The 25379-nt window shown below is 44.1% G+C and overlaps 5 protein-coding genes across 6 annotated transcripts in view; 2 read left to right on the top strand and 3 right to left on the bottom strand.

Annotated features, from left to right (window-relative positions):
* Positions 1 to 21232, bottom strand: part of LOC117897041 (eukaryotic translation initiation factor 4E type 2) — a 47084-nt gene extending 25852 nt beyond the window's left edge. Inside the window, exons 1-3 of one of the 2 annotated variants that reach the window (XR_004649063.1) lie at positions 21105 to 21232; positions 19315 to 19774; positions 13571 to 14314 (exon numbers count right to left, since the gene is read on the bottom strand). Coding sequence is in view for 1 of the 2 variants with exons in the window: in XM_034805624.1 (XP_034661515.1) it covers positions 19315 to 19774; positions 21105 to 21142 (498 nt within the window). In the remaining variant the exon portion in view is untranslated. The remainder of the gene's footprint in view (positions 1 to 13570; positions 14315 to 19314; positions 19775 to 21104) is intronic. The other variant, XM_034805624.1, reaches the window with a different exon arrangement.
* Positions 14082 to 18823, bottom strand: LOC117897039 (syntaxin-1A). The gene is made up of 2 exons (XM_034805621.1): positions 15990 to 18823; positions 14082 to 14314 (listed from the first exon to the last, which is right to left on the bottom strand). Exons 1-2 carry the CDS (start codon positions 16859 to 16861, stop codon positions 14296 to 14298), a joined length of 891 nt encoding a protein of 296 aa, XP_034661512.1. The 5' UTR covers positions 16862 to 18823; the 3' UTR covers positions 14082 to 14295.
* LOC117897037 (UV excision repair protein RAD23 homolog A) lies at positions 19919 to 21234 on the top strand. Its single transcript, XM_034805618.1, has 2 exons — positions 19919 to 20948; positions 21212 to 21234. The coding sequence occupies exon 1, from the start codon at positions 19986 to 19988 to the stop codon at positions 20937 to 20939; it is 954 nt and encodes a 317-aa protein (XP_034661509.1). The 5' UTR covers positions 19919 to 19985; the 3' UTR covers positions 20940 to 20948; positions 21212 to 21234.
* A 1058-nt stretch (positions 21235 to 22292) lies between these two features.
* LOC117897045 (ADP-ribosylation factor-like protein 6-interacting protein 4) lies at positions 22293 to 22991 on the top strand. Its single transcript, XM_034805628.1, has 2 exons — positions 22293 to 22553; positions 22637 to 22991. Exons 1-2 carry the CDS (start codon positions 22355 to 22357, stop codon positions 22876 to 22878), a joined length of 441 nt encoding a protein of 146 aa, XP_034661519.1. The 5' UTR covers positions 22293 to 22354; the 3' UTR covers positions 22879 to 22991.
* Positions 22920 to 25271, bottom strand: LOC117897024 (E3 ubiquitin-protein ligase RNFT1). The gene is made up of 3 exons (XM_034805601.1): positions 23617 to 25271; positions 23342 to 23557; positions 22920 to 23277 (listed from the first exon to the last, which is right to left on the bottom strand). Exons 1-3 carry the CDS (start codon positions 25234 to 25236, stop codon positions 23044 to 23046), a joined length of 2070 nt encoding a protein of 689 aa, XP_034661492.1. The 5' UTR covers positions 25237 to 25271; the 3' UTR covers positions 22920 to 23043.
* Between the last annotated feature and the right edge of the window lie 108 nt (positions 25272 to 25379).

Genomic DNA, 25379 nt, shown 5'->3' with positions numbered 1-25379 from the left:
ATTGTTAAGGAGAAATGCTGCGTGTGAGAGAGTGTGGCAGAAAAGGAAAAACCATTTTTATAGCCCCCATCGCCAGCTCAGAAAGTGGCACAGTCAGCAGAGGAGAGCAGAGGTCTGGTGTGCTCTCTGTGCTCCGTCGTTCGGGGTCCCAAAAACCAAATTACAGCAATGGCAGCCACTTGAAACGTTAGAAAAGAAGAGCCAGAGGAGCTAGAGGAGAAACGAAAGCTGGCAGCAGAAAGGGAGCGCAAGTTGGGAATAAACTTTGAGAAGGAGCAAAAGAAAAGGCAAACAAACAAAACGTGAGCCAGATAAGAAAAATCGTAAATGAAACCCAAACTCAAATCGAGGCTGGAATAGAAAATAATCCCATATACCAGAACATAAAGGGAAAAGGGGAAGACTAATACCAGACAAAATCTGGAAAAGCAAAAGAAATGCTGATCTACGGGCTCTCATTTTTATAATTTTTCTCTTTTTTTTTTGCTTGGAATCTCCAACAACATTTGTCGGCATTTCCTTGTACTTTCTTTAAATTAAAACAAATTGCCAAAGTCAAAGTCGCTAGGTGGAAAAAAAAGAGACGGAATGTTTACCCACGATAATCATGATTGACATGGTAACAAGGTCCCCCCACCAGACCCTCCAGAAGACAGGGAACATTTTTTGCCTAACGAATTCAAATGCAATAAACGCGTCGAGAGTTCCAGCAAATTGTTTGCACGTCAATTTAATTTATTAATTTAGCTTAGGGCAAGAGCAACAACAGAAAACAATGGGCTATGGGGGGTAATGGGAGAAAGAAACTCTGAATAAATAGATAAGGAAATAATCGGCGGAGGGAGAGGGAGGCAGAGAGAAAAGCAGGAGACAGGGGAATGTAGCGACATTGAATTATGAATCTCTTTGCATGCCATTTTTGCTGCTTTATGTGCCGAGGGGGCTGGCTGGAGTTTCTCCTTTTATGGTGGCATAATATATGTATTTTTGGAATATTCTTTTAGCTGTCTGAGGCTTGGATTAAACTGCTTGGGGTGGGTTTATGCAGAAAAAGATAAGTCTCTGTCCTTTCATAGTGCAATGCCAAAACCCTCTCTCAGTTCTGCTGAAGGATCTTTAAGATGCCTTGGATGCCAAACTTATGCATGAATATGCATCTCTTAAACGTAACCAAAATTTAACTAATCTTTTCACAATTATCCTGTCTTGAATTCACGCTGCAAAGTGCTCTCGCTTGAACCTCTTGAATTTCTGAAAGATATAAGAAGTAAGCCAGAAATTGTGCTTTTAATGATGCGGTCCCGCGTCGAAGGCCTCGTCGACATTTATTGTTAATGATGCACAAGAGGCGCTTTGAGCGAATGGACGACGCCATAACCATCATCATCAGCATCAGCTTTACGTTCAAAGACTTGCTGGCACATCCCCATCGCCCACTCTTGGCCCATCCACACTCCACGCCTTGCTGCCGTGCTGCAACTTGAAGGCAAGTTTATGGCAGAGGTAAATTCCATTCGGCATAGAAATGCTTGCAGCAAATTAACTTTTAGAATACATTTTCAGCAAACAAACGAACAACGAAACTAAAAACTAACAAGAGACCTAAAGCCAAGCTTATTTTTGTATTCTAGTGCAACTGAAAGAACCAGAAATGAAATTAACATTAACAATTCCATTAGGAGCAGCAGCGGCAAAGTTGCTGCAAGCCTCTCTGTTGACAGGCACAAAGTCAACCAAAAGAGAGAGAGCTAGAAATGCTGCAAAAAAATATTAAATAAGCGAAATCCATTAGTTTGGAGCTCAAGCCCTTGACAGTGGAACGGATGAGGTTAAGCCAGTAAGGGATTGAGCCAAAGGAGGATCTTGAAAGGTTTTTGATTTGGAGTGGGATTATCTTTACTTTTTCACTGGTTCTTATCTCAAGCGATCTGTTGGCTTATACTTAATTTAATAATGCTAGAATGATGAAGTTTTCCAACAAAATGGTGTAAGAGAGTATGTGTTTGGGCAGGGAAAAATACTCTACACAAAATGAGAGGCATCCAACATCCACACATCTGAGAGAAGAGAGTGAATCAGATTCCGGGATTTATACTCACTCGTATATCAAGTGATTTGGCGCGCTGAGTATTCCGTATGTGAATCATTTATAACGGAACAAAAAGTGCGATACGAGTTGAGCTCCGAAAAACGAAACCCTTGGAGGCCATTTCATGTTGGAATTCGCCTGGTGGGAAAGGAGAGATGGCCTTCCATTTGTAAATTTACATTTGCTGACAACTGAAAGTCATTTGCCAGAGAGAGCGAGAGCGAGCGCGAGAGTATCCAGCAAGAGAGCGAGAGATGGTGCCAATATCCAACAAGAGAGGGAGTTTCGTAGAAAGCTGCTCGCTCATAAAAGAAGTCACTGTGGTGGGAAGGGGAGGGGGAAAACAAAGACAACGACAATTCAATGTCGTCATCGCGCGCCTCACATAATCAGAAACGGAGTCAAAAACAAACAAAAGTAAAGAAAAAGAAAAAACAAACAGAAGAAACCGAGTCTTAGGTGACAGACAATAAAGAAAAAGTCGTTAAACAATTTGATATGCTTTGGCCTTGAAGAGTAAGCTTGAACAAAATATAATAATAATGAACACAAAGCAAAGAGAAACAGCAAAACAGTGAAGAGCGAGGAGTGCGTGGTGTGAGAGGGGCGGGGTACGAATGCGAAACTTTTCGACAGGTTACCACCGGCGCTCTTCTGCTTTCGCTCGCGGGGCTACTGCCGTGTTTTCTCGACCTGAAATGAAATGCAAATTAAGAAGAACAACAAAAGTCGCTCAGTGTAGATAACGGCGCTACAACAACGACAATGGCCCACCCAAAATTTTAAGTTCCACTTTCAACAGAAACGCCATTATATAATGAGTGAATCCGAGGACAGGTTGGCGGACAAATGAACCGTAAACCGTGAACCGTGGGGCCAGGTGCTCGGCAAACATGTGAGGACAAATAGTGGGGAGGGCCTTGGGTCGGTCAGTCGGCAGTTAAACTTCCTACATTTTTGGGTTGGGTAGAGTTCAACAAACTGAAAACTCGAAAAATATAATCACATTTTCGACACAGCGCTGGAGGTACATCATATTCAAGTTATTCAAGCTTAGCTTCCGATTCCATTGAAAACTAGTTCCCTGATTTGTTTCAATTCAGAATTGGTACTATTAGTTAATTTAGTTACTTTTTTTTTACCTCTACATAAGCATTTCCCTATCCTTTACGCAATTAAGTTTTGTCAATTTATTTGATTTGCCAGCTTAACGGTGCCAGTAAGTATGGGTGTTTGCTTGCTTTCCCGCTGTATTTTCCCTCTGCTTTGGGATGTCCACAATCGCATTAAAGGGGCATCATCTAAATCGATGTGAGACCAAAGCCATGGAATTGCCACGGACTTTTTCTCTATCTCTATCTCTCCTCTGGCCATGCACTAATGCGGCTTCGGCATTATCCCCATAAAAGCAGATAGAACCCAACGACACTCCTTGCTTATCGCCGCCGGCATATCATTTAATTTCAACATTATTTGTCATATGCTGTGCCACCGGCTGCTTGCCCTCACTGTGGCGTTAGAATTGGTGTTTTTGCCATTTGGAGGCATGGCACAAAATAAAATGCGCTATTAATTAGTTTTCCCCCAAAACAGGCTTATACCCGATGGGATGGCTATGGCTATGATGTGGCATAGCCTCTGCCTGCCAAAGGGCCTAAGGATAGATACAACTTTCCGCCCCCAACACACACACACACACGCACACAGACAAACACACACTTGACAACTTTTCTCTGTGCAAATCAAGTGCGAAAGAGATAGGTATGGCTGGGTCTGTGTGCTAGAGATGGATGGGGCTTGGGCTGTGATTTACTTCGTGACAGAAGTGGAAGGTCCACACTCCTGAATAACCTGTGGAAGAGGCATTTGCCCATTGGAGTTGTTAGATATATTTTGAATATTTATTTTGAAGCACACTCGTGACTGTCATGCAGCTGATACATGATACACTTTATTCAAGCGTGCTTAAACAGATTTCAACGTGTCCGTGATTTTCTAAGACCCATCTCTAGCGTTTCCTTTCTTTTGCTATCCTCTTTTCTCTCGCTTTCTCGAACAGTGTGGGTGGGTGAAAACTTGTTGTAGCCTTTTGTCGTGGCGTCATTTTTGCTATCTGTGTTCATGACTTGTAATTATTTTTGCTGCGCTTGCGTTTCGTTTTGTTTGTTGCCTGTGCGCTTTTGTTGCTGCTCCTGCTGCCAGTTTTTGTGTCCTTTGGGCGCAATTACTTTTGGCACTAAATTTATTTTCCTCTATGCTTTTTTTTTGTATTTGCCTTTGGGGCTGGCAAGTGGCGCGGTGTCGCTGAAATTAATCAAACGACGCCATGCTGTTTTTATGCCACAATGCAGGCAAATTCCCCGAATGTGCAACTGAGAGGAGGAGCGTTGGAGAGCAGCATAGGAGCGGGTGGAGCAATAGATTACCAAGTGGGAGCAGCTGCCGCATTGAGGATTGCATGTCAAATGTATAACTGCAGCCCCCCCCTATCATTGATTGATGGATGGTTGGATAGGAGTATATACTCGTAGACTGGCTGAATGTGTATGTGGGAGTGGCCCAAAGGATTATTGACCTGCTGCCAAAAGAGGGGTTTGTTGAACTCCCTACTAGGACACACCCCACACCCAGCACACCCCCAATTAGGGAGTCCTTTGGGGGAGTATTGAGTTACCAGTTGTTTCGGTAACTCTGTTCTGGTTCTTATACCAAGAGAAATGGGATACTCGTTGAGCTATTCTATTTTTAAATGTCGCTAAAATAACTCAATTTTCCACGAAATCAAATGATGAAGTAATTACTGAGCTCATTAGTTTGTGACTTGGTTCATTACCAATTTATTTCCCTTTACTTGTCGTACATACTTATGTATGTTCAATATTTCAATTATTTCCATGCAACTGTGTTAGATTTTTTAACTACATTCAGTACACCGATAGAGCCTGCCTGCAAAGCATTCTAAAAATATTTAATCTTAAAATAAAGCACCTCAGAAAATATAAATCCCTCTCAAAGCTCCTCACAATACAGTCCTCCACGTGGCAACTGTTTTCTCTTCTTCTCCTTTTTACGTTCCTAAAACTTTTTCGAGCACACCAATTAGGTTCCACCACCCTATCCGGCGCGGCTTGCTAAAACAAAAACAAAAGACAGCAGAAAAGAAAAAGCGATTGGGGATAGGAAAAACACAGTAAAGGAAAAAGCAGCAACAGCAAAAAAAAAAAACTGAAGAGAAAAAAGCAACTGTAACCAAAATGCAAACACACGCAAGGGGCTGGCAGGATGTGGACAAAGGCCAAAGGGAGAGCAACGAGCGACTGATGTTTGTGGTTCTGCCCTTGCGGCCTGAAAAGGGGGGGATAAGAATGAAAGATAAGAGGAGGAGAGCAGAGCAGCGGAAGAATTAAAGGAAAGGAGAGCAGACCTGAGAGGCGGCATTCAAAGACGGGCGTGTGGTGTGGCTTTGTAAGGTGAAGGCGGGGGGTGGGGAACCTGGGCTTATGACAAAGTTATTTTGCGTGTTCCATCTTTTTGCTTATTTTTTTGTGTCTGCGGTTCGGCGGTTCCATGTCAAGTGTATGCTTGTTTGTGTGTGTGCAGAAATTAACACACTGACACATAAAATACGCAAACCAGCAACAAAACGCAAACAGCAAGAGAGAGGAGAGAAAGAGAGAGAGACAAAGATAGAGAGAGCTTAAGCCCTTGCGCAGGCGAGCTCCAAAAATATTAAAGGCACTGAGCCGCACATGAGCGAGTGTGTGTGTGTAGGAGTGCGTGAGAGCACATGTGCGTGTGTGTATATGCGCGACTTGTGGACCCTTGGGAGGGAGGCAGGTCGCTCCTCACTGCCTGTCGTCGCGTCGCCTGTTAAAAATAGCAAGCGAAATGGATTAGTTCCCCTCAGCAGAAGAGCAGCACCGAAGAAAGGAAGGAAGACGGGGCGAAAAGGAAACGAATAACGGCAAAACGGCACACAAGAAATAGCAGTAAAGTAATGAAAGAAAGGCAAGCCAGGCCAGGCCAAGCAGTAAAGCAAAGCAAAGTGTAGGCCGAGAGTAGGCGCATGTCGTCTCGTGTGTGTGTGATTTGTTTTTACCATTTTTGCTTTGCGTTACTCATCTATGAGTATTCTCTGCGGTTGTTGTTGCTGTTGCTTTGTTACACACATTTAATACCCTCGAAGAGGGTATATTGGGTAGAAGTTTCTAACGCAAATATTTTATGGGAATATTTAATTTCAAACATTTCAAATAGAAAACTTGAAACTATATGCAAAATTATTTCGGATGTATCAACTATGAGAAGCCATATCCCAGCAAGGGTATCAAAAGTTATGGTGAGCAATTCCTTGATTTGTTGTTGTTTTTCTCGCCCTCGTTTGTTCGTTTTGACATTGTGACCGACTGCTGTTGCTAGCCCACTCTCTCTTGGCCACTAAAAATGCGAAATCCTTTAAGGCCGCGCGCCATCGAAGAGCAACATAATAAAATATGACGTAAGCCACACAAACAAAAGTACAGCTACTCCCTACTGCTCCTACTCCGCCATCGTATGTTATATGACTCCAAAACAAGCTGCCACATGCCACATCATGTTGACCAACATCCATGCTGCCACACCACACACTCCCTCTTTGCCGCAACCTCTCCACCACCTCTTATTATATTCGACGCACAAAGCCAGGGGAAAACGACAGGCAGGACAGGAAGGAAGTTGACACAGGGGCATGACGGCCCCTGCAGCTACGCCCCTACAGCCTTCACAGGAAGGAAACGCATTCGACAAATTGTGCCCCAAGTCAAGTAAGCGACAGATAAAATCCCCTCCCAACACTCCCCATCCACACACAGAAAAAGGAAGAGAAACTGAAAATGAGTACAACTTCCAACATTAAAAATTATACACAAAAAAAGAAAACCAAGAAAATATTGCTGTTGTTGAAAATGTATGTTACTTTTCCCCCGACGCCCCCCGAGAGTATCTCTTGCGCTCATGGGGATAATGAGGCGTGTACGCATTGCAAGATGAAATGGGATTTAAAAGGAGAGTAGCACAGTGCGGTTCAGACTGCTGACTAAGGAAGGAAGCAGATTACATTTGTTGACCCACTTGGGCACCCTTTAAAACCGCACTTTAATAACTACGGATACATGGCGGGGTGGGGTCGCATAAAAGCATTCCATGGTCAGTCCGGACACACAGCTCGTAATAATCCTCCCCCTCCTGCTGTTCCGCTGAAGGAATCACAAGGTTGAAGGCGGTTTAATTTCTCTTTCGAGAGGGAACAACACCAGATGCTAAATTAATAGTTGCCTTTAATAATGGATCCTTAGATGCAACAATTTTATTTTTAAATGCATACAATTATACCTCTCCGTGAGGGCCACCCCAACCCTAAGACGTTTCAATGACATTCCCAAAGCCGCGGCAACCACAGGTTTAATTGTGTGTTGGAACTTGGCAAGGAGGTAATGGCTGGGGGGTTGGGAAGCCTGTTGGCGAGGACGACGACAACAATGGCAGACATTAACACCCGTGGCATGAAAGGAAATGCAATCCGCAATGTCACTTTATTATGCAATCCCATTGCAGGGTCCCCGGGTCTTTAAATAGACTCCAGCTCCCACTCAATCCCCCCAGAGGATTTCTCATTCTCAGGCAGATATTGTGGCACAAAGAAATGGTACCACGATCCCCAGCCCACAGAGTGTTTCGTGGGGTGCTGATGAGCTTTTTGTGGGGCAATCAAACGATGTAAAGCGCAAATAAGGGTGAACAGGAGTACGGAAAGCGACTCTGGAATACCCTGGGAACATGAACTAATGGAAAATTTTGGGAAGTTCATAATATACTATGGATTTATTTTGTGTATTTTCACATAGAGTGTAGCACGAGTTTAAACGATCCACAAAACAGCGCACTCCTCAGAAGAGGGAACTTCGCTGCGATGCAGTTTTCAACCCCATTTAATGAATGGAACGACGTATCCCCCAGTATTCAACTCAGAAGAAAGAAGAACAGAGCTGTAATGGGGAGTGGGAGTAAAGCCGTGGCGAGAAAGAAATACTGTGGATTCCAGAAAGAGAAGGAATGGGGATTCCATCAGAGAAAGAGAGAGAGAGATCTGGGACGTGGGCGAGAAGCTTAAGCGAAGGAGGAGTAGGAGTAGGTTATGTCAGCAATTGAATCAGGCCAAAAGGACCATAAGAAATGCGCTTTCCCCTGCCTCTCTGTTACTCTCCTCACCCTCTTCGCTCTACTTCTCTTCCCGTTCTGATTGCCGTTATGCGGTTTAGTTAATGTTGTTCCTCTTGGCTGTTGCTTTGCCTCTGCTGTTGCTGTCACTTTTGTTGTCTGTCTCTGTCTCTGTCAGTGGCGTCATCTCTCCTGCTGCTTCTGCTGTTTATTGCCCGCTGTGCAAAGAGCAGCATGGCAGAGAGCAAGTGATGGGAGAGCAGCGAGGATAGACAGACAGACAGTCAAGTCAGTTGCACAAGTGGAAGTGGAGTGAGTAAAGTGCAAAAGATGAAATTATGTCAAATGACATTATGTACACGCCTTGGAGTATGCAACGATAATTTCTAGGGTTCTTGCATTTGAATGAAGTCACCTACCTCGCTCTCCCTCTCTCTCAGGCTCCTTGTGGCTGAAGTCGAACTTTAAATCAAATTTAAAGCTGAAAATCTACGAAACAGAATGCAACCCTGGCAGAATTCGCCGTTTGTGGGAGGCCTGTTGGGCTGGCAAATACTCTGGCAGATATCACCGTTGCATCCCTCTTTCTCTCTCTGTCTTTGTGACTGTATGCATCTCTTTGACAACTCTGATTGCGACACTCTGCCTGTCTCTCTATCTCTCTCTTTCGCTTCTCACCTGAAGATGCAAATTTGTACAGTTTGAAAGAAAATTTTCACGAACAACTTAATTAAAGGAAAGAGGCAGCAAGGGGAAAGGTGAAAGACAGAGACAGTGTAGACTGAGACGGAAGCAAAGGTGGCGGTAAAAGGTGCCAATCAACGGCCAAATCAAATTACGTAAAAACCAGTTTACCGTTACGGCAGAAACTTTCCTTCAGTTTTCCAAGCATTTTCAGGTTTTATTTCGTAGAAAAATATATTTCATTAAAACAAAAGATACAAAAAGAGAATCGAAATAACCATTAAAATGCAGAGTTTGAGACTTTTTCTTTACACACTTTCTTTCTGCTCCACTCCTCCCCTCTTTCTTCACCGCTCTTTCGCTCTCTCACGCTTGGTTAACGGTAATTTCATCTGCTCTTTTATATGTGGCTGGAAAAACTGCAAAAAAGGAAATTGAAGATGAAGCCAAGCGAATGGAATTTAAATGTGAGAATTTTCCTCGTTTTTCGCCTGAACAAAAAAAGAAATATGAAAATTTCGCCAAAAGCCTCGACAGCACACAAACCCTTTCGGACCCCCATCCATTTCGAGCTCCACTGTAGTTCTGTGTCCAGCTTTTAGTGGGTCAGGTCCTGCCCGCACCGCTCGCCACGAGCCTCAAACAGAACTCATTTCATTCGGTTTTTCCTTTTTTTTCCGGTTGTTCTTTTTTGTATGCTGCAGCAGCATTAAGTACACATATAATTTGGCAAAAACAAAAAAAAACGGGAGCGACAGGAGCCGTGTTTTGTGGGAGTACATAAAAGTAGGCGAATGAACTTTATCCGAAAAACGGAAGGGCGAGACATACGAAAAAAGGGTCAAGCCAAGGGAACTGCCTTTTAAAATGCGTACATACAGTAAAGGCTGAGACATAGAGAATGTTGTAAGAAATTAAAACCCCAATCTTTCTTATACTTTTTATTGTCATACCAATCCTATATCTGCAATAATGCTTTGTCATGCTTGAATTTTACTGCTTGCTAGTCGTTCTTTATTAAGTAGTTACTGCTTGATATTCTTCTATTTAGCTTGGCTTTCTTTCATTAGAACCTTGGACTTTTATTCTAAATTTAAGCTAGTTTTTTGAGAAATATTTCAAAAACTTTCCTACAACTATCTACAAAATCAAAGCTATTCCACTAACATTAACACTGTCATCAATGTGTGCATAAAATTAATCTAAAATAAGCAGATAATCTGATTTTATGGTTTGTTGAGTTTATTCATCCAAAAGATTAAATTAGATTTTAAGCTCAAACAAAAACATTTTAAAACTCATTAAAATGTTGCTGTGGAACACAATTTTGCAGATTCAACAAAATGGCAACACATCCACCCGCAAGGATGTATGTTTACATAGTAGGTATAATGTGTGTATGTATAACGGGACATTGTCCAGTTATGATAGCGCCCTTGGGTTCCCATAGCCCATGGCCCATCGTCTATTGTCCATCACACACCTCCGGCGCTCCGCCGTCACATCTGTCGTTCCATGAAATTTGCTTTCAATTAACAAATTGTTTCGAAACGAAGAGGGAAAATCGATAAGTAACGACGACTGGCTTTCCATCTACCTTCTCTAAGCCACCCTACCCCTTAATGCCTTTCTAATTTTGTGGTTTAGGCGTACGAGAAACCACAGCACGACCACGCCCAGAATTTAAAGGAGTGCAAAAAGAAAATCCAAAAGTCAAAGGAATTTTATGGAATGTTGCATGAAAAATTCAGGAAACGGGATGCAGGATGCATGCCTCCTCCTCTGCCGCCTCTACTTCCATTTCCTTTATGCATGAAAAATTCCTGACTCGGTCAAAGAAAGGAGAGAAAACTTTCCCCCTCCCCAAAGCACCAGCAGCGGCGGCAAACGGATGGCAAAGTTTTCCAGAGATAGAGAGACAGAATTGTAAGTGAATCTTGGGATGACAAGAACTTTCTCACGAAACTTTTGTGATTTTTTTTTGTTTTTGCTCAAAACTGAAATTGAGAGATGACTTCATGTCAAGGAAATACTCGTATAATACAGATGTTCCATCTACATACATATATGCATGTTGAACCCGCCTCCAAAGTGCTACATCAATAAATCAAGTTCGCAGGCAGACAGATAGTCAACCTACTCCTACAATAAAAATCTGGCAACAAATTTGTGAGTCACCAAACAAACAAAAATTAAATAAAAGAAGCAGATAACTTGGCACAAACGGCGACAAAAGGCGATAGGAGTCCCCTGTAATCAGGCAAAACGGAATCAGGGAGGAAAAATAAGTTTCTTGCTTCTGGGATTTGGAAAGAAATCAAAATAATAAGAGAGAGAAATGGATACAATGAGTAATGCATAAATATAAAGAAAATACAGATAAATCGGCACATCAATTGATTTGATGACTCTGCAGAATAATTTGATTTCTGGGAGGCTTGGCACTGCAGTCAAAATTTGATGGAAATAGCTTAAGCAGTGGATTACTTTCATCCAACTCTAATGAGAAATGATAAAGCAGTGTGTAAAAACTGTAATGCAAGAAGTGCAAGCATTCTGTCAGACAATGTCTAATGAAGCAGTGAACCAAACAGCCTGACAACGGAGAGCACAAAACAAAAGAGAGAGAAAAAAGTGAGCAAATTGATTCAAGGGTCTCTGATAGCGCTGCGAACATTACATGCATGTAGCCTACTGCTTCCCAAAGTCCAAACCACCTTTGCACACCTTCCATACCCCGCACACTCAATGCTGCTGTGGGCATTTCAGCCATATGGGGGGTGAGCGGGGGGTAGCCTGGGAAAAAACACAACAAAAGCAAACACAATGCCATGTGATAGACAACAACCCGCACATAAGGGCAAAGACATTGAAAAAAAATGTTACACGACGAGTACGTAACGAGCAGCAGTCAGGCCGGCAGGCAGACAGATGTCATTCAAGAGGCAGAGAGAGAGAGAGAGAGAGAGAGAGAGAACGGAACCTGAAACTTTTAATTGCATTTCTAGGGGCAAATTCTCTTTGCTAGCGTCTCTCTCTCTTTCTCACACTCTTTTGCTTTGGATCCCCTTGCATGACAGGCAGGGGCACGAACTGGTCATCGTTTGTGTTATCATTTACAGGTGATATATGAATGATATCTCTTATCTATAATGATAATGCTGATGATTCATTCATTTGCTGAATTTGCACAACTGATTTGTATTCCCTTTGGTGGTTTGATTATTCCCCACCTGAAATGCAACCACAATTTATTATCATTTAATATAGCCAATTGAAGCCGAATGTAAATACATTTTTCCATCAACCCCGACAAGAACCCCCATTCGCGCGTGGGAGGGTGTCTGATACAATGTCCGACCGATGACTCAATTCTAGAGTTCCATTCCGTAGCCGGGAATCCATTGGCATGTTCAAGTCACATTACAGGGAGCGTTGCCGCCGCTGACAGGAAGTGTGTGTGTGTGTGTGTGAGAGTGGGGCAATGATGCATGTTAAATGAACCCAAAAACTATCATAGATAATGTTCGGAAATGCTTGGAAATTAAACACGCAAGAGGCACTCTGGAGAGGCGCTGTTTTCGAAGAGGTCAGTGATGGCAAAAGCATTCCATCACGTATGGAATACATAAAAGATTAACTCTAAAAAGATGAATAAATGTTCAATTATGGATTTCCAATCAATATATTCAATGACTCTTATATTAAATGATTAGCTCTGAACCGTTTTAAAAGCATCCAAAATCTATAAATAAAACTTAAACACACTTGGATCTCTGATCTCAAGTGTTTGCGTTTGCGAATCTCTCTTGTCATGAGATCATCGGCACAAAAAGAGGCTTTGTATTTTGACTTTAAATGTACTTTTTTATTTTTCTACAAATATTGTGTGAAAAAAGTCACTCAGTCGGTCGAATGAGGCATCCAACTGGGGAATTCATCTGATGAGCAATTCATGTACAATCACCCAATATAAATCCCATTAAAAGCGCACTAATAATGCAATTGAGATTATTATGAGGGCGGAAAATGTGACTTACTGAGAACATTTTCTATAGAGTTATTCCTAATTATTGAAACTATAAATTTTCATTATCATTTGGCCTGAAATAAACGGCATTTAAAGGCATTCTTTTCTTATTGCAGAATTTATTCGGTTCTATTTAAGTATTTTCCCGGAACTCTAAAGAAGAACTATTTTTATATTGTGGCAAAATGTCAAGGGTAAAACAGCAGACTGAAAGGAGAAATTAAGTTGAAACAGTTAAAATCATCATGATTCGTTAACTTTTAGCGTTGACCTTTCAGTTGCAAATATAATATGGATATCTAAATATAGGATATCCCTCAGTCGAAATATACACTTTCAATCCCCAAATGTCAGACAGAACAAAGGGCGAGCATTCATTCATTCGATGAGACGAATGCAGGCCCCAAAGGTTACATCAAACACGACCTTCGACAATTACTCAATGCTGAATTTCCTCTGGGAATAAATTAAGCGTAGAGAGCATACACAGACGAGAGTAATTTTGCAAAAATTGCCATATAAAATATATGTTAAATATTGGAATAATTAATGCGGTTCGGTCTACTCACCTCAACTCTGGGAAATGAAGCAATGCAGCTGTTTGTTTTTTTTTGTTTTTTAACTGGAAGGCTAGGATCAAGAACTCGTGACTGGAAACTGGAAGCTGGTTGGTCGATGGCTGCTGGGATGTTGAAAACACTGGCGGTGACGGCTCTGTGCGGCTTTTTGACGGGCGGAGTCGCGTTTATCAGGGGCTTTTTCTTTTGTTGATTGCATTTTGAATGGCAGTTTGATTGATTGACATAATACGATTAATAAATTTATTGGTTCTTTGTTTTTTTTCCACTGTAACGCGATTTGGTGTTTAAATTAATTTTTTTTTTGTGCTGTTTGTTGCTGTTGTTGTTGGTAGCAGGTGCTGTTGTTGCTGTTACATTCTCTAAGTTTCGTTTGGCAAAAGTTGAAAGCGTAACAAAAAAAAAACGTGCAAGCATTATGACCATTTTCCACATTTTCGTGTGACTTTTCTTTTGGTGGGGGTCTTTTTCTATCTGGTGAATTTGTCGGCTAATTACTTTCCTCTGGTGCATTGAATTTATATTTCCTACTTAAAGCGAAAACATTTCTCTTTTTTTCGTGTGTTAACCTAGATCATTCATCACATAACTCACATTACAAATGGCAATTAAATATATGTGTACAATAGCAGTAGTTTGGTTTTTTGTTGTAGTTTGCATTGGTTTCTACAGTAATAGAATACATGGATATAGTATGCAGGATTTTGCATGCCGCTCTATTTGCTTGCTTGGATACTGTTTGTGAATTGGTGATTGTTTTTTGTGGTTTTTGAAATCAGTTTTTGAAGAATGCCGCATGCCGCAGAGGAGGAGAATAGTGTTGGATGAGGTAAAAGCATTCCAATTGTTAGTTGTTGATGTTACGGAGGTGGTTTTGGTTGGGAGGGAAGGAAGGAAAGAGATACAAATTAAAATTGTGTTAATACAAACCAAAAGAAAGCATAAAATGTATTTTGTGTGTTCGAAAGAGTGTTTGAGTGGGTGTTAATGCAATGAATCATATGAAATTATATTTTAAAATGTGGCAAAGTTTTCTACTAAATTGATTTGTATTTTCAAGAAAAAATGCACTGTCAAAAATTAAATGAATTTGCGGTGTTCAAACAGGTTTAACAGGAAAATAAATACAAAACGGAAACGTTGTTAAATGGAGGAAAATAACTCGTTTAAAGGGAAGTGAACAAAAAACTTGTTCAATTGTTTGAGCTATAAAAAATCAAGCTGAAAGATCAACTATAGATTTAAGAGTGTTTACTGTTTAATTTGAGTCTATGTGTTAACAGAGAGAGAGAGAGAGAGGGAGAGAGAGCTTTTCGTGTGAGTTTTGTTAATTTTAGCAAGGCATTCCATATACATATGTTTGCAGATCTGATCTCTTAAGTTTCTCTCAATTTTTTAAGAGAGTTTTAATTGTTTTTTTTCATATTTTCTTGAGAATTTTCGGGGCGGGCTATTTATCTTTTAAGTATAGCATATTTGTATGTACGTATATATTCGTATATACTTAATATTTTCATTCAATAAATATATGAACAAGGTGTTAAGTAAATAGCAGTATAGCAATCGTAAATAGTCAATATAGTTATTATCTCATCGCATAATAAACAATTTTTGCTCTGTGTGAGTTTTTGTGTGTTTAGAATAAATATTCAAGAAGTTAACTAGAGATTTTGTTGTTGTTGTTTTTGTTGCAAGTGAATCAATGGCTGTGTGTGTCGAGTGCATGAATGGGTGTGACTTTGAGTGAATGTTTCTACTTTTGTGTAACTAAAGACTAAAAAAAAACTAAATGCATTTATAGTTCATGGAAGAAGAAATGAAAAGAAAAAAAAAAAAAAGAAATCAAACCGAGATTCATTTATCTTTCATGTTTTGTTTTTGCTTCGCATTATAACAATAATCAATTAAATTTCATGTTGTTGTTATTTTCGTTTTTTAGCAATTACTTTTTAAGATTTGTATCTTTATAATCGTTTATATACTATAGATATTGAGTGGTGGCTATATCTTTTATCTTTTGAGTGTATTCGTGTGTGTTTGTGTGTGTTTCTGTGGCTCTTGAGACTCTCTTTGTTTTCGCTTTTCATTTGCTTAGAACTTGAATGAAAGTCGGAACTAATTATACAGATTTACACATGTAATATGTATTTGTTGTATTAGCTATTTAATTTTTATAATTCGAGTCCTAAATTGGGTTCTCTTTTGCTATTTTCTCACTGGTTTACATTTTATATATTTCTTTCGTTTACTTTCGTCATTTTTCTGGGTGGGACATCGATCGAATCAAAATGAATAAGTGTATCTATGTATGAATGAATGAATGCAGTTTGGGGATGTGTGTGTGTTTTTGTTGTTCTTTTTGTTCGTTAAGTAATTGCATATTTTTAAAGAATTAGAAAAAAACATTTACATGAAATAACTGCTAACATATGAGGCCGCTAAGATGCCCAATACAGTGAGGCATATCAGTATCATGATCTTCTTTCGTCGCGCTTTACTTTGGTATTTGAGCGCCTTCTTGGTATCCTGAGTTGCCGTCTGCACGTAGTCCATAGCATGCTCCACATGGTACTCAATGCGATCTATCATCTCGCCCTGCGACTCCACCAGCATGGCCATATCCATGAACATGTCGTGCAGCTCCTTGATGGATGTCTCCAGCTTCATGATGTCCTGGTGCCGTGCCTCGATATCCGCCAGCGTCTGTTTCGCCTGCTGCGTCTCCATAATGATGCCCTGTGTGAACACCGATGAGTTGCCCTCCTCCAGCATCTTCTCCAGCTCATCGTCGTTGGTGGGACGACCGGTGATCTCCAGCTGACGCTGTATTCTCCCCTTGCAACGCTCCCGATAGTCGGTCTGGGTGCGATTGTATTCCGTCATGACCTCCACAAATTTCCGTGAGAGCGTCGAATGTTGGGTCTTGCGTATACGCAAATCTGCCGTTGATTTATTCTGTTGCTCCTCCTGTTCGATATTCTGTTCGATGCCCTTGAGTTTTCCTCTGACGCGATTTGCATTCTTCTTGATGTCGGCCATCAGGTCCTCGAGCTCCTGTTTGGTCTTCTCGTCGGTTTGTGGGGCCGACAGTATGGCCGAATGCTTCTTCTTCACCTCCTCGACATTGTCCTGCACCTTGTCAATCATGCCACGTATCTCCTCCACTTGTGAGAAGAAATCATCCATATAGGAGTCATGTCCATCCACATTGACTGCCACATCTTCCGATTCCTCATCGTCCGATTGGGCGGCGTGGAGGGCTGCTAATCTATCTTTTGTCATTTTGCTTTTGCTTTTCCGTTTACGCTGTTTATCTTCTTCCTCTTCTTCTTTCTTGTTTCACTTTGCTGCTTATTTTGTTGTTGATATTGTTGTTTTTTGTTGCGTTTTCTTCGTTGTTTTGTGTGTCAAAAAAACTGTTGCAGTTAGTGCTTAATTTTTTTTGTTTTTTTTAGAGCTTTACGTAAGCTTTTCGTTACGCGGCGTCAACGACTACGATTAGCAGTTAGACGTTAACGCACACACACAGGCACATGCACACGTGAACACAAGCTCACACACGGTCACACACATACGCGCAAACATACACACGCGCGCGGAGTTTTACTTTTTGCTTCTCTTTATATATATTTTTTGCAGCGTTTTTTTTTTCTTTCTGTGTGGCTCAACTTGTTTGCACGTTTTTCCACTGTCTACGACGGAAGGGAGGGGTAGACCTTTTATTGATTTTCCGTTGATTTTCGTGGCCGCAACAACCGATTTTCTTTTGCCACAAACTATCTCTTGCGTTTGCTTTTGGTTTTGTATAAACTCTTGTTGGTTATATACTTCACTGGCACTCTTTTGCTGGTTTTATTATTTAATATTATTATTTCTTGGCTGTTTGTCTTCTTCTCCCTCTCTCACGTTGGCTTTCGCGCTCGCTCGCAAGCACCTCTTCAATGCCAGGCAGCAGCTAAAAAGCTATTCACAGTAGCAACAACAAATGCTGCTCAATTATTGTGACTCACGACGGCACGGCACACGGGGAGTAGATATCGCGTTTATTTTGTTGCTACTTTCCGTTTAAGAATCACAGAAGATTAAGTACCCTTTTTTTTGTTTGTTACGCTTCACGCACACGAACACGCACGCGGCTTACGGTTGTTTTGCAATGGTAAGGGGTGGGGCGCTGTTGATCGTGTCGTCACTCTTGCAAGGACTCCTCCTCCTCTTGTTTTTATTTTATTCACGAAATGCAGCAGCAGCGGCAGTGCAGCATTTGCATGTGGAACACGTTTCGCGCTGGTGTGAGTGTCTCGGTCTGCAGTATATTTCGGGTGTCCAAAAAAATACCGACAACGCGACGCGTGCTGCCTTGGGTGGACAGGACAGGACAGGGAGAGGCTCGACTCCAGCTCCGGCTTCCAAACACAAAAAATCTCTTAAAATGGGCAAAAAAATCGATTTCTGCGCAAAGCTCCAATTCTCTGCTATCTTCTTCCTCCTCTTCTCGTTCTGCTTCTTCCAACAAGCACGCTGCGAGAGGTGAAGGGCGGGCGGCGATACGGTGGGCGTTATTTGTTCTTTCTCTTTTGCTTAGCTTGTTTTATTTTCGTTTGTTGCGTACGAATTCTCGTCGCCGCAGTCGGTCGGTCGGTCGGTTGGGTGGGCGGCGGCGGCGGCGGCGGCAGCGTATGATATGAGACGACCTCCTCTCGCTCTCTCTCTCTCTCCCTCTCTTGATGATGTCTTGGGTTACTTTTTGCTGTTGTATGTGTTGTTGTCGCCTCTATTGTTTTACCCGCACATCGCTAAAAAGCACACTCGACGCGTTTGCTGGCTCTCGGCAATCTGAAACATGCGTCGCCATCCGGCGCAGCCAAGACCGTCCCCAACAGCCCCAACAATGCTCCCTCTCTTGTTTTGTATCTGTGTGTATGTGGATGGTGTTAAGAGTGCGCCGAATCTAATACGGGTTTGCTCTTTGTTGCTTTTCTTCTCTTGCTGGTGGCGGCGGCGGATCCCACGGACTTTTGGGTGCTCTGGTCCTGCTATATTTTACAACTGCCTTGTGTGCTTGTATTTCGCCTCTGCGTATATCGGTATTTTATTGGTTCACGCCGGCAAATGCGAAATGACTTTATTGCACTTTCGCACCGTTATGCTTTCGTAGTTTTAGACGCATTCACTTTTTTGGGTTAATTGTTTGTTACCGTAACATTTAATTGCATGCGCGCTGGCAAAATTTTTTAATATTTTCAAGTGTTTTTGTTTTCTCTTTGCTCGGCATTTTCTTGTTTTCACTTTTACTGCAGCTTACTAAGAAAATACCGAATACCGCCTAACAAAATGCACTAAAAATGACCACAGTGTGGCTGTAGTACGTCAGCACCACTACAACAACAACAATTCGCAGCAGCACTGGTTTGTTTGTGGAATCCATTCGCGACCGCGGCCGGGCAGGAGAATCGGCATGCGCAGGGATTTTTATGAATGAATCGCACTTTTGTTTAAACGAATTTCAAGCTGAAAAGGAACTCGCTAATTGGGAATAGTATTGGGACTAAAGTGTAAAGAAAAATAAAGATGTTGTGCGGGCAGGGATGCCCGCTCGATCAGTGGTATGTTATACAGCACTGATGATAAAAGGGCGCCCACCAGGCGTAATTCAAAATATTGCGAATCTCGCTCGCTTGCACGGTTTCCAGGTTGCAAAAACAAATATAAACGAAATACAATTGTTGCTCACTTACCGGATACTTTGTCTGCAGGACTATGCCGCATATCTCGTCACCCACCAGAAATTGCTCACCCAGCATCGCCATGCAGACATTCTCCCAGGCACGTTCGATTTTGTTTTTACGCAATCTTATCACCCATTGGCCGCCTTTACTATTCGCCGGATCCTCCCACATCGGTTTGATGCCCTGTTTGAACAGGGACAGCTCCCGGTACGGCTTCAGAGACGTCGGCCTGATCAGATGCGAGTAGAGGGACCACCACTGCTGGACACTCGCACATCGTCCGACCACGTGCAGCGATTTGCTATAGTCCGTCGCTGCCCGCTGCGTCCCCTTCCGCGAGAACCAAAGGCAGTATGTGTGCTGCAGGCGATTCTCGTTGGGCCCCACCTCCAGCGGCGGTAATTTGTCCACATCTATTTCATTCTCCACATCGCTGTCATCACTGTCCACGATGTCCGGCCAGACTTTCCTGCAATGCAAAAGGAATTAATAATATTTTATAATATTTTTGATTCAAGTGTCAGGCATGCAGGCTGTGCTTTTGCTTTCCAACAACTCTTCTCTTCTCTGGCCACCCGAAACATTCATTCTACAGTTAGTCGGCAATCAGACCAGTCAGTTTTTCCCCATCGGAACAATTCCAAAATCGTCACAACAAAGTAATTTTTCTAGAAGCTAAAATGAAGCTATCGATTCGCACACTCGACCAGCGTGTCCTCAGCCTTGAGATGGACGAGCGGCAGAATGTGCTGGCGCTGAAGGAGAGGCTGGTCAGCATGCCGGAGGTCTCCCAGCCCGTCGAGAATCTACAATTGATCTACTCGGGCCGCATCTTGGAGGATGGCTTGCCCCTCAGCGAGTACAAGATTGAGGAGAACAAGTTTCTGGTGCTGATGGGCAAGCAGCGGGTACAACAAGTACCGCCACAGGCACCACAAGAGAAGAAGTCGCAGAAGCCAGAACAGACGGGAACGGTGCCAAGAATGGCGCCTGCTGGCGTTGCTGCCGCTACAGCTGCTGGCAGCTCTGGGAATCCACCGCCCTCGCTGTCACCAAACGCTGAGACGGTCCAGCATCTGATGAGCATGGGCTACGAGGAGGAGTCAGTGCGTGCCGCTCTCCGTGCCAGCTTCAATCATCCGGAGCGTGCCATCGAGTATCTGGTCTCGGGCATGCCAACACAGGCCACAGCGTCACAGGGCGGCAGCGGTGCATCATCAGCGTCGGTCAGCGTTAGTCCATCGGTGGCCGAAGCGGCCCTAAATCTGGCACCTCTGATGTCCGATCCGCGCTTTTTGCTGGTGCGCGAAATGATACGCCAGAATCCCGAAATGCTGGAGGCGGTTCTCGCTCAGATCCGCACCTTAAATCCTGATGTCTTCGAGGCCATACGCAACAACCAGGAGGAATTCATCGAGATGATGAACCGCGACCAAAACGACGCCGCAGAGTTCCCACAGCTGGCGGAGGGCGGGCAGCAGGCAGATTTAACAGCCGAGGAGACGGCTGCCGTGGAGCGTTTGATGGCATTGGGCTTCCAGCGCGAACTGGCCGTGCAGGTCTACCTGGCCTGCAACAAGAACGAAGAGCTGGCCGCCGATGTGCTCTTCCGCCAGTCCGAGGAGGATCAGTAAGCCTCCGCTCTGACCATTGACCAATAAACAGACCTGGGGGCTATAGTGGTGCATAAGAACATAACCTAACAAACGCATCGGCCAATGGGCCTAAACTGATAGACAGAGAGAGAGGGAGATGTGCGTGTGTGCTGTTGGCCTAATTTTGTGGGAGATGCCACTTACGATTCGTATTGTTTGGTTGCAACCTTTTCCATGCTCATCTTTGATGCTTTGCTGGGTTCTGCGGCTACTGGCACTTGTCTACTGCTGCGTAGTGTTTGGTCTTCCTCCTGGCTCTGGTGTCTGTGGATCTTCCGACTGCTGGCTGCCGGAGCGGTGGCTGTTGCTTGGATTTCGATAATGATGATGCTGCTGCCGCTGCTGCTTCTACTTCTATTTTGTGTGTTGGCCCTCTGCCTCCTCTGCTGGCTGCGATGACGGTGTTTGGCCTTTTGTTGTACTTGACGGATTCTTCTTTCAAAATTGTAGCTCCTTTGCTGCTGAAATAGTTGAGCGAGCAGTGTTTGTTTGTGTGTGTGCCGTGTGTGTGCGTATGAGATGGATGATTCTACCTTCCACACACCACAAAAATACGTCTATGGTCTGTCGCCTGGGTGCCTGGGGGGGGCCGCCGCTTTGAGTGGGGAAAGGCGCTGCTATCTGGTCACTATTCCGTTGTAAACAATTGCAAATGTGTTTGGCGGCCAATCGAGAATTTCATGGATATTCCTTGTTTTCTATCTGATTCGTTTTGCTTTATAGCGCTGCGGTTTTGACGTTTCTTTTTGTACACAACATGCGTCCAATTGGGTTCCACTTGCGGTCCACCTTCCACGCGGCGCTGTCAAAATTTTGTGCTAGTCAGTGTTGCCAACACTTTGGCCGTAAAAAAGCTAACAAGCCTTTGAAAAAAAGCTAGAAATAGCCCGAAAATGTTAATGCAGGCTAAAAATAAACGCCAGAGTATTGAAACGGCCTTTTACATTTCGTCAAACATATTTTCTTATGATCTAAGTTCAATTGGTCCCTAAATTTTTTAGGCACACTGCTGACTAATGACTAATTACTAATGGTAATTAATGACAGAATTTTACCTTCCGGAGTAGTCCATTTCAACAAATATAAAACAGAGACTTACATACATAAAACTCGTTTTATTCCGCATTTGCCAATTGAAAAAAGCTAGATCTAGCGGGAAAAAATAAAAAAGGGGATACGGTTCATGGTTTTTGTTAGTGCACGTGATCATTGGCAGGGTATCGATATACGGGATATTTCGGGATTTCGTGAAAATTATATGGGATATACGGTATATTTATGGTATAATTTACAAATTAAATGGAATATTTTGGTATATTTCTGAGGGTCAGGCTGTATATTTGATCGACAAATCCGCGGTTACACTGGGAATTAGCTTTTGTTTACGTTTTAAAATGGGGAAAAGCGAAAAAAAGTCAAAGAAAAAGCACAAGGAGAAGCGCAAGCCTCACAAGGAGAAGCACAAGTCCAAGAAATCTAAAAAGCACACCAAGCAAAAGGACGCAACTCCGCCGCTGCCGATACAAGCGGCGCCGCAAGAGCAACCTGCGCCGCCGGACATGAGCAGCGATGAAGATTTTGCAATACCAATAGGTCCGTATTCCCCATCGTAACGTCGTGATTGTTGTATATTATGTGTGTGTCTTGTTTGAATACCCCCACCAAAAACATTTAAGCACTGATGAATAGCAAATCCCATGCGCCCGAGACACCGGAGGAGTATCAGCGCCGTCAGAGCCAGATACGTCGCGAGGTGGATCCCGTGACTGGACGCATACGCCTCATCAAGGGCGACAGCGAGGTGCTGGAGGAAATCGTGAGTAGAGAGCGCCACACGGACATCAACAAGAAGGCCACGCGTGGCGATGGCGAGTACTACGAGTCCCGATCTCTCGACGCGGCACGCCGCAAAAAATGAAACCAAAGTGAAACACGCAGAAAAAACAAAACCCTTAAATGATTAGTATTAATTAATAACTGTCCGTTTAATAAACAAATGCTAGCTCGGAGACTATTTATATACACGTGAAATATGCAGAAACATTTCTTTGGGGGGGTTGGCCCTGCACAGAGGGAGGGGGGCCTAGTACAGCTGATGGAAGAAGGTGGTGCTGCCGTCCTGCCAGGCGGGATCGTCGCTAACCTTGGCCCGGCACATGGGGCACGTTTGCTCGCGTTTGAACCACGTCTGAACGCACTCATCACAGAAAATATGTCCACACTCGAGGATAATGGGCGTATTGAAAGTATCATGGCAAATGGGACACACTGAGCCCGCGGCATCCAGTTCCTCTTTGGTCGGCGGACGCTCAGAATCCTACAAAGAACAAGCAATGATTAGATAATGGGAAAACCTTTATCTGCCATGGCATAACACTCACAATATTCCGCCTGAAGGTTACCACCGCTTTGTGCAACGACTTGGCACGCTCCACCAGCTCAAAGATCTTGGCGCCCAGGTACAAGGCGGAGAACAGGCCGCCCGAGACCACCTCCAGGCCCGAATAGGACTCGTAGAGGAACATGAACCACTGCGTGATGGGCGTCAGAGCCCGATAGAACTGCGATATGTATTCCACCAGGACATAGAGACGAGCCTGCAACAGGAAGCAAAATAGAGAAAGGGGAAATCCATGGGCATGGGCACCGCGCTTACCCTCACTTTGAAGCGCATCACATGATTGGGCAGCATGGTAATGGCCAGCTTGATGAGCATCGTGAGCAGCTTGATGATGAGATCACTGACTGCTATGTAGTAGAGCAGCATGCCCAGTGGTATGACCTTTGCGGCATCATACGTGTCCGTGGTGATCACCGTCTTCAGCGTGTCCGAGGATGAGGTCGTTGAACCAATTTTACTGCTCGTTTGCTCCGTTTTGTACGGCAGAGCGGAGGTCTCAACGCTGAAATATTTCCTTGGCGGCGGCACAATCAGGCCAAACGGATCCGGCGGAGCTGTGGCCAGAAACAGACGCACTGCGACCACAATGCCAATGAGGCAGCCATCGCGCAGCATCGAAGCGTAGTTCTTTTGGGCCAGGCGGGAGACCTGATTCCGCACCGATCGATTGACATTGTACATGACAGTCTGCAGCACCAGCAGGTCGACAATGCCGAGCAGGTGATCGTGGATGAACTTGATGAGGAGTATAAAGATGAGGGGCATGTAGCGCACGAAGTGGCTGAGTATCTGCACGACCATGTCGTCCGATATGAGCTGCTCATCCTCGCCCTGGTGCTCGGGCGGCTCGGCCTGGCCATTGGCGATGGCATTGCCGCCTGCAGCCGCATCGCCAGCTCCAGGCAATGCTGCGCCGGTCAGATTGCCATCGCCCAGATCCAGATTCGCATTGTGCTCATCCTCGCTCTCCTCGTAGGCTGACGGATTGCTGTGCAGCTCCATGACGCTGGCATTGTGCCGCACACCCGCCAGACTGTGTCGCATTTCACCCTCGCGTAACGAGATGCTGCGCCCCATCATGGCACTAGCACTGGCACCGGCGCCGACACCGCTTGTGGCATTCAGACCGTGCGCTACGCGGCCGATCCTCAGAGGCGAAGTGCCCACAGCTTCGGCATTTGGCTGCAGCAGAATGTGCGAATTATCCACGGGTGACGACGCTGGTAGCTGATTTCCGGTTGCTGCTGCTGCTGCAGCTGCTGCCGATGCCGCTGGCTGGTAGCGAAAGTTGGAATGTGTGATAAAGGAGCGCAGCGCCTCAGTCGATGGGGCCGTGGACAGGGAGAAGACATCATTCAGATTGACACGCCAGAAACCAAGTTGTCGCACGGGCGTAGGTCCTGGCGGTGCGCCGACGCCAGGGCTGGGCAGTGGCTCCTCCAGGCTGCTGTTGGCACCCATGCTGCGGGACTGCTGCAGGCGACGGTTCATTTGTGTGGCCACACGGACGGGTGAGCTGGCGGCCGGTGTGTAGGAGCGCTGGCGGGCCAGGAATGAGGAGAGAATGTTGCCGTGTCGCGGGCCACCGCTGAGGCTGCTGCTGCGACCCGTTGGCACACTGTGGCCGCCAATGGAGTCCAGATTAATGCTGGTGTTGTGGGTAACAGAGCCCATACCACCCGTCCCACTGCCGCCCGTCGCCGTAGAGGTCATCAATGGTGCTGCTGCTGGCAGCAGATACTCGTGCTCCGCTGTCGTTGAGTCATTGTCGTCGCTTTCAATGTGTATGGACACGTTGGACAGATTGTTGTCCGTCAGGGAAGGACGATAACCAGCGCCACCGCCTCCTGACGGGTCCTTGGGGCCGTTTTTCATTGTTTTACGTGTAGATTTTTATTGTTGTTCAGAGTGACCGCGGATTAATCGATTAAATATACCTCCTGACCTCTTCAAATATACCGAAATATAACTTATAATTTTCAAATATACCATAAATATAACAAGGAAAAAATGAGCTT

The sequence above is a fragment of the Drosophila subobscura genome, chromosome O, assembly GCF_008121235.1.
Source record: "Drosophila subobscura isolate 14011-0131.10 chromosome O, UCBerk_Dsub_1.0, whole genome shotgun sequence".
Classification (NCBI taxonomy): Eukaryota; Metazoa; Arthropoda; class Insecta; order Diptera; family Drosophilidae; genus Drosophila; species Drosophila subobscura.
This window is presented reverse-complemented; position numbering and strand designations above follow the sequence as displayed.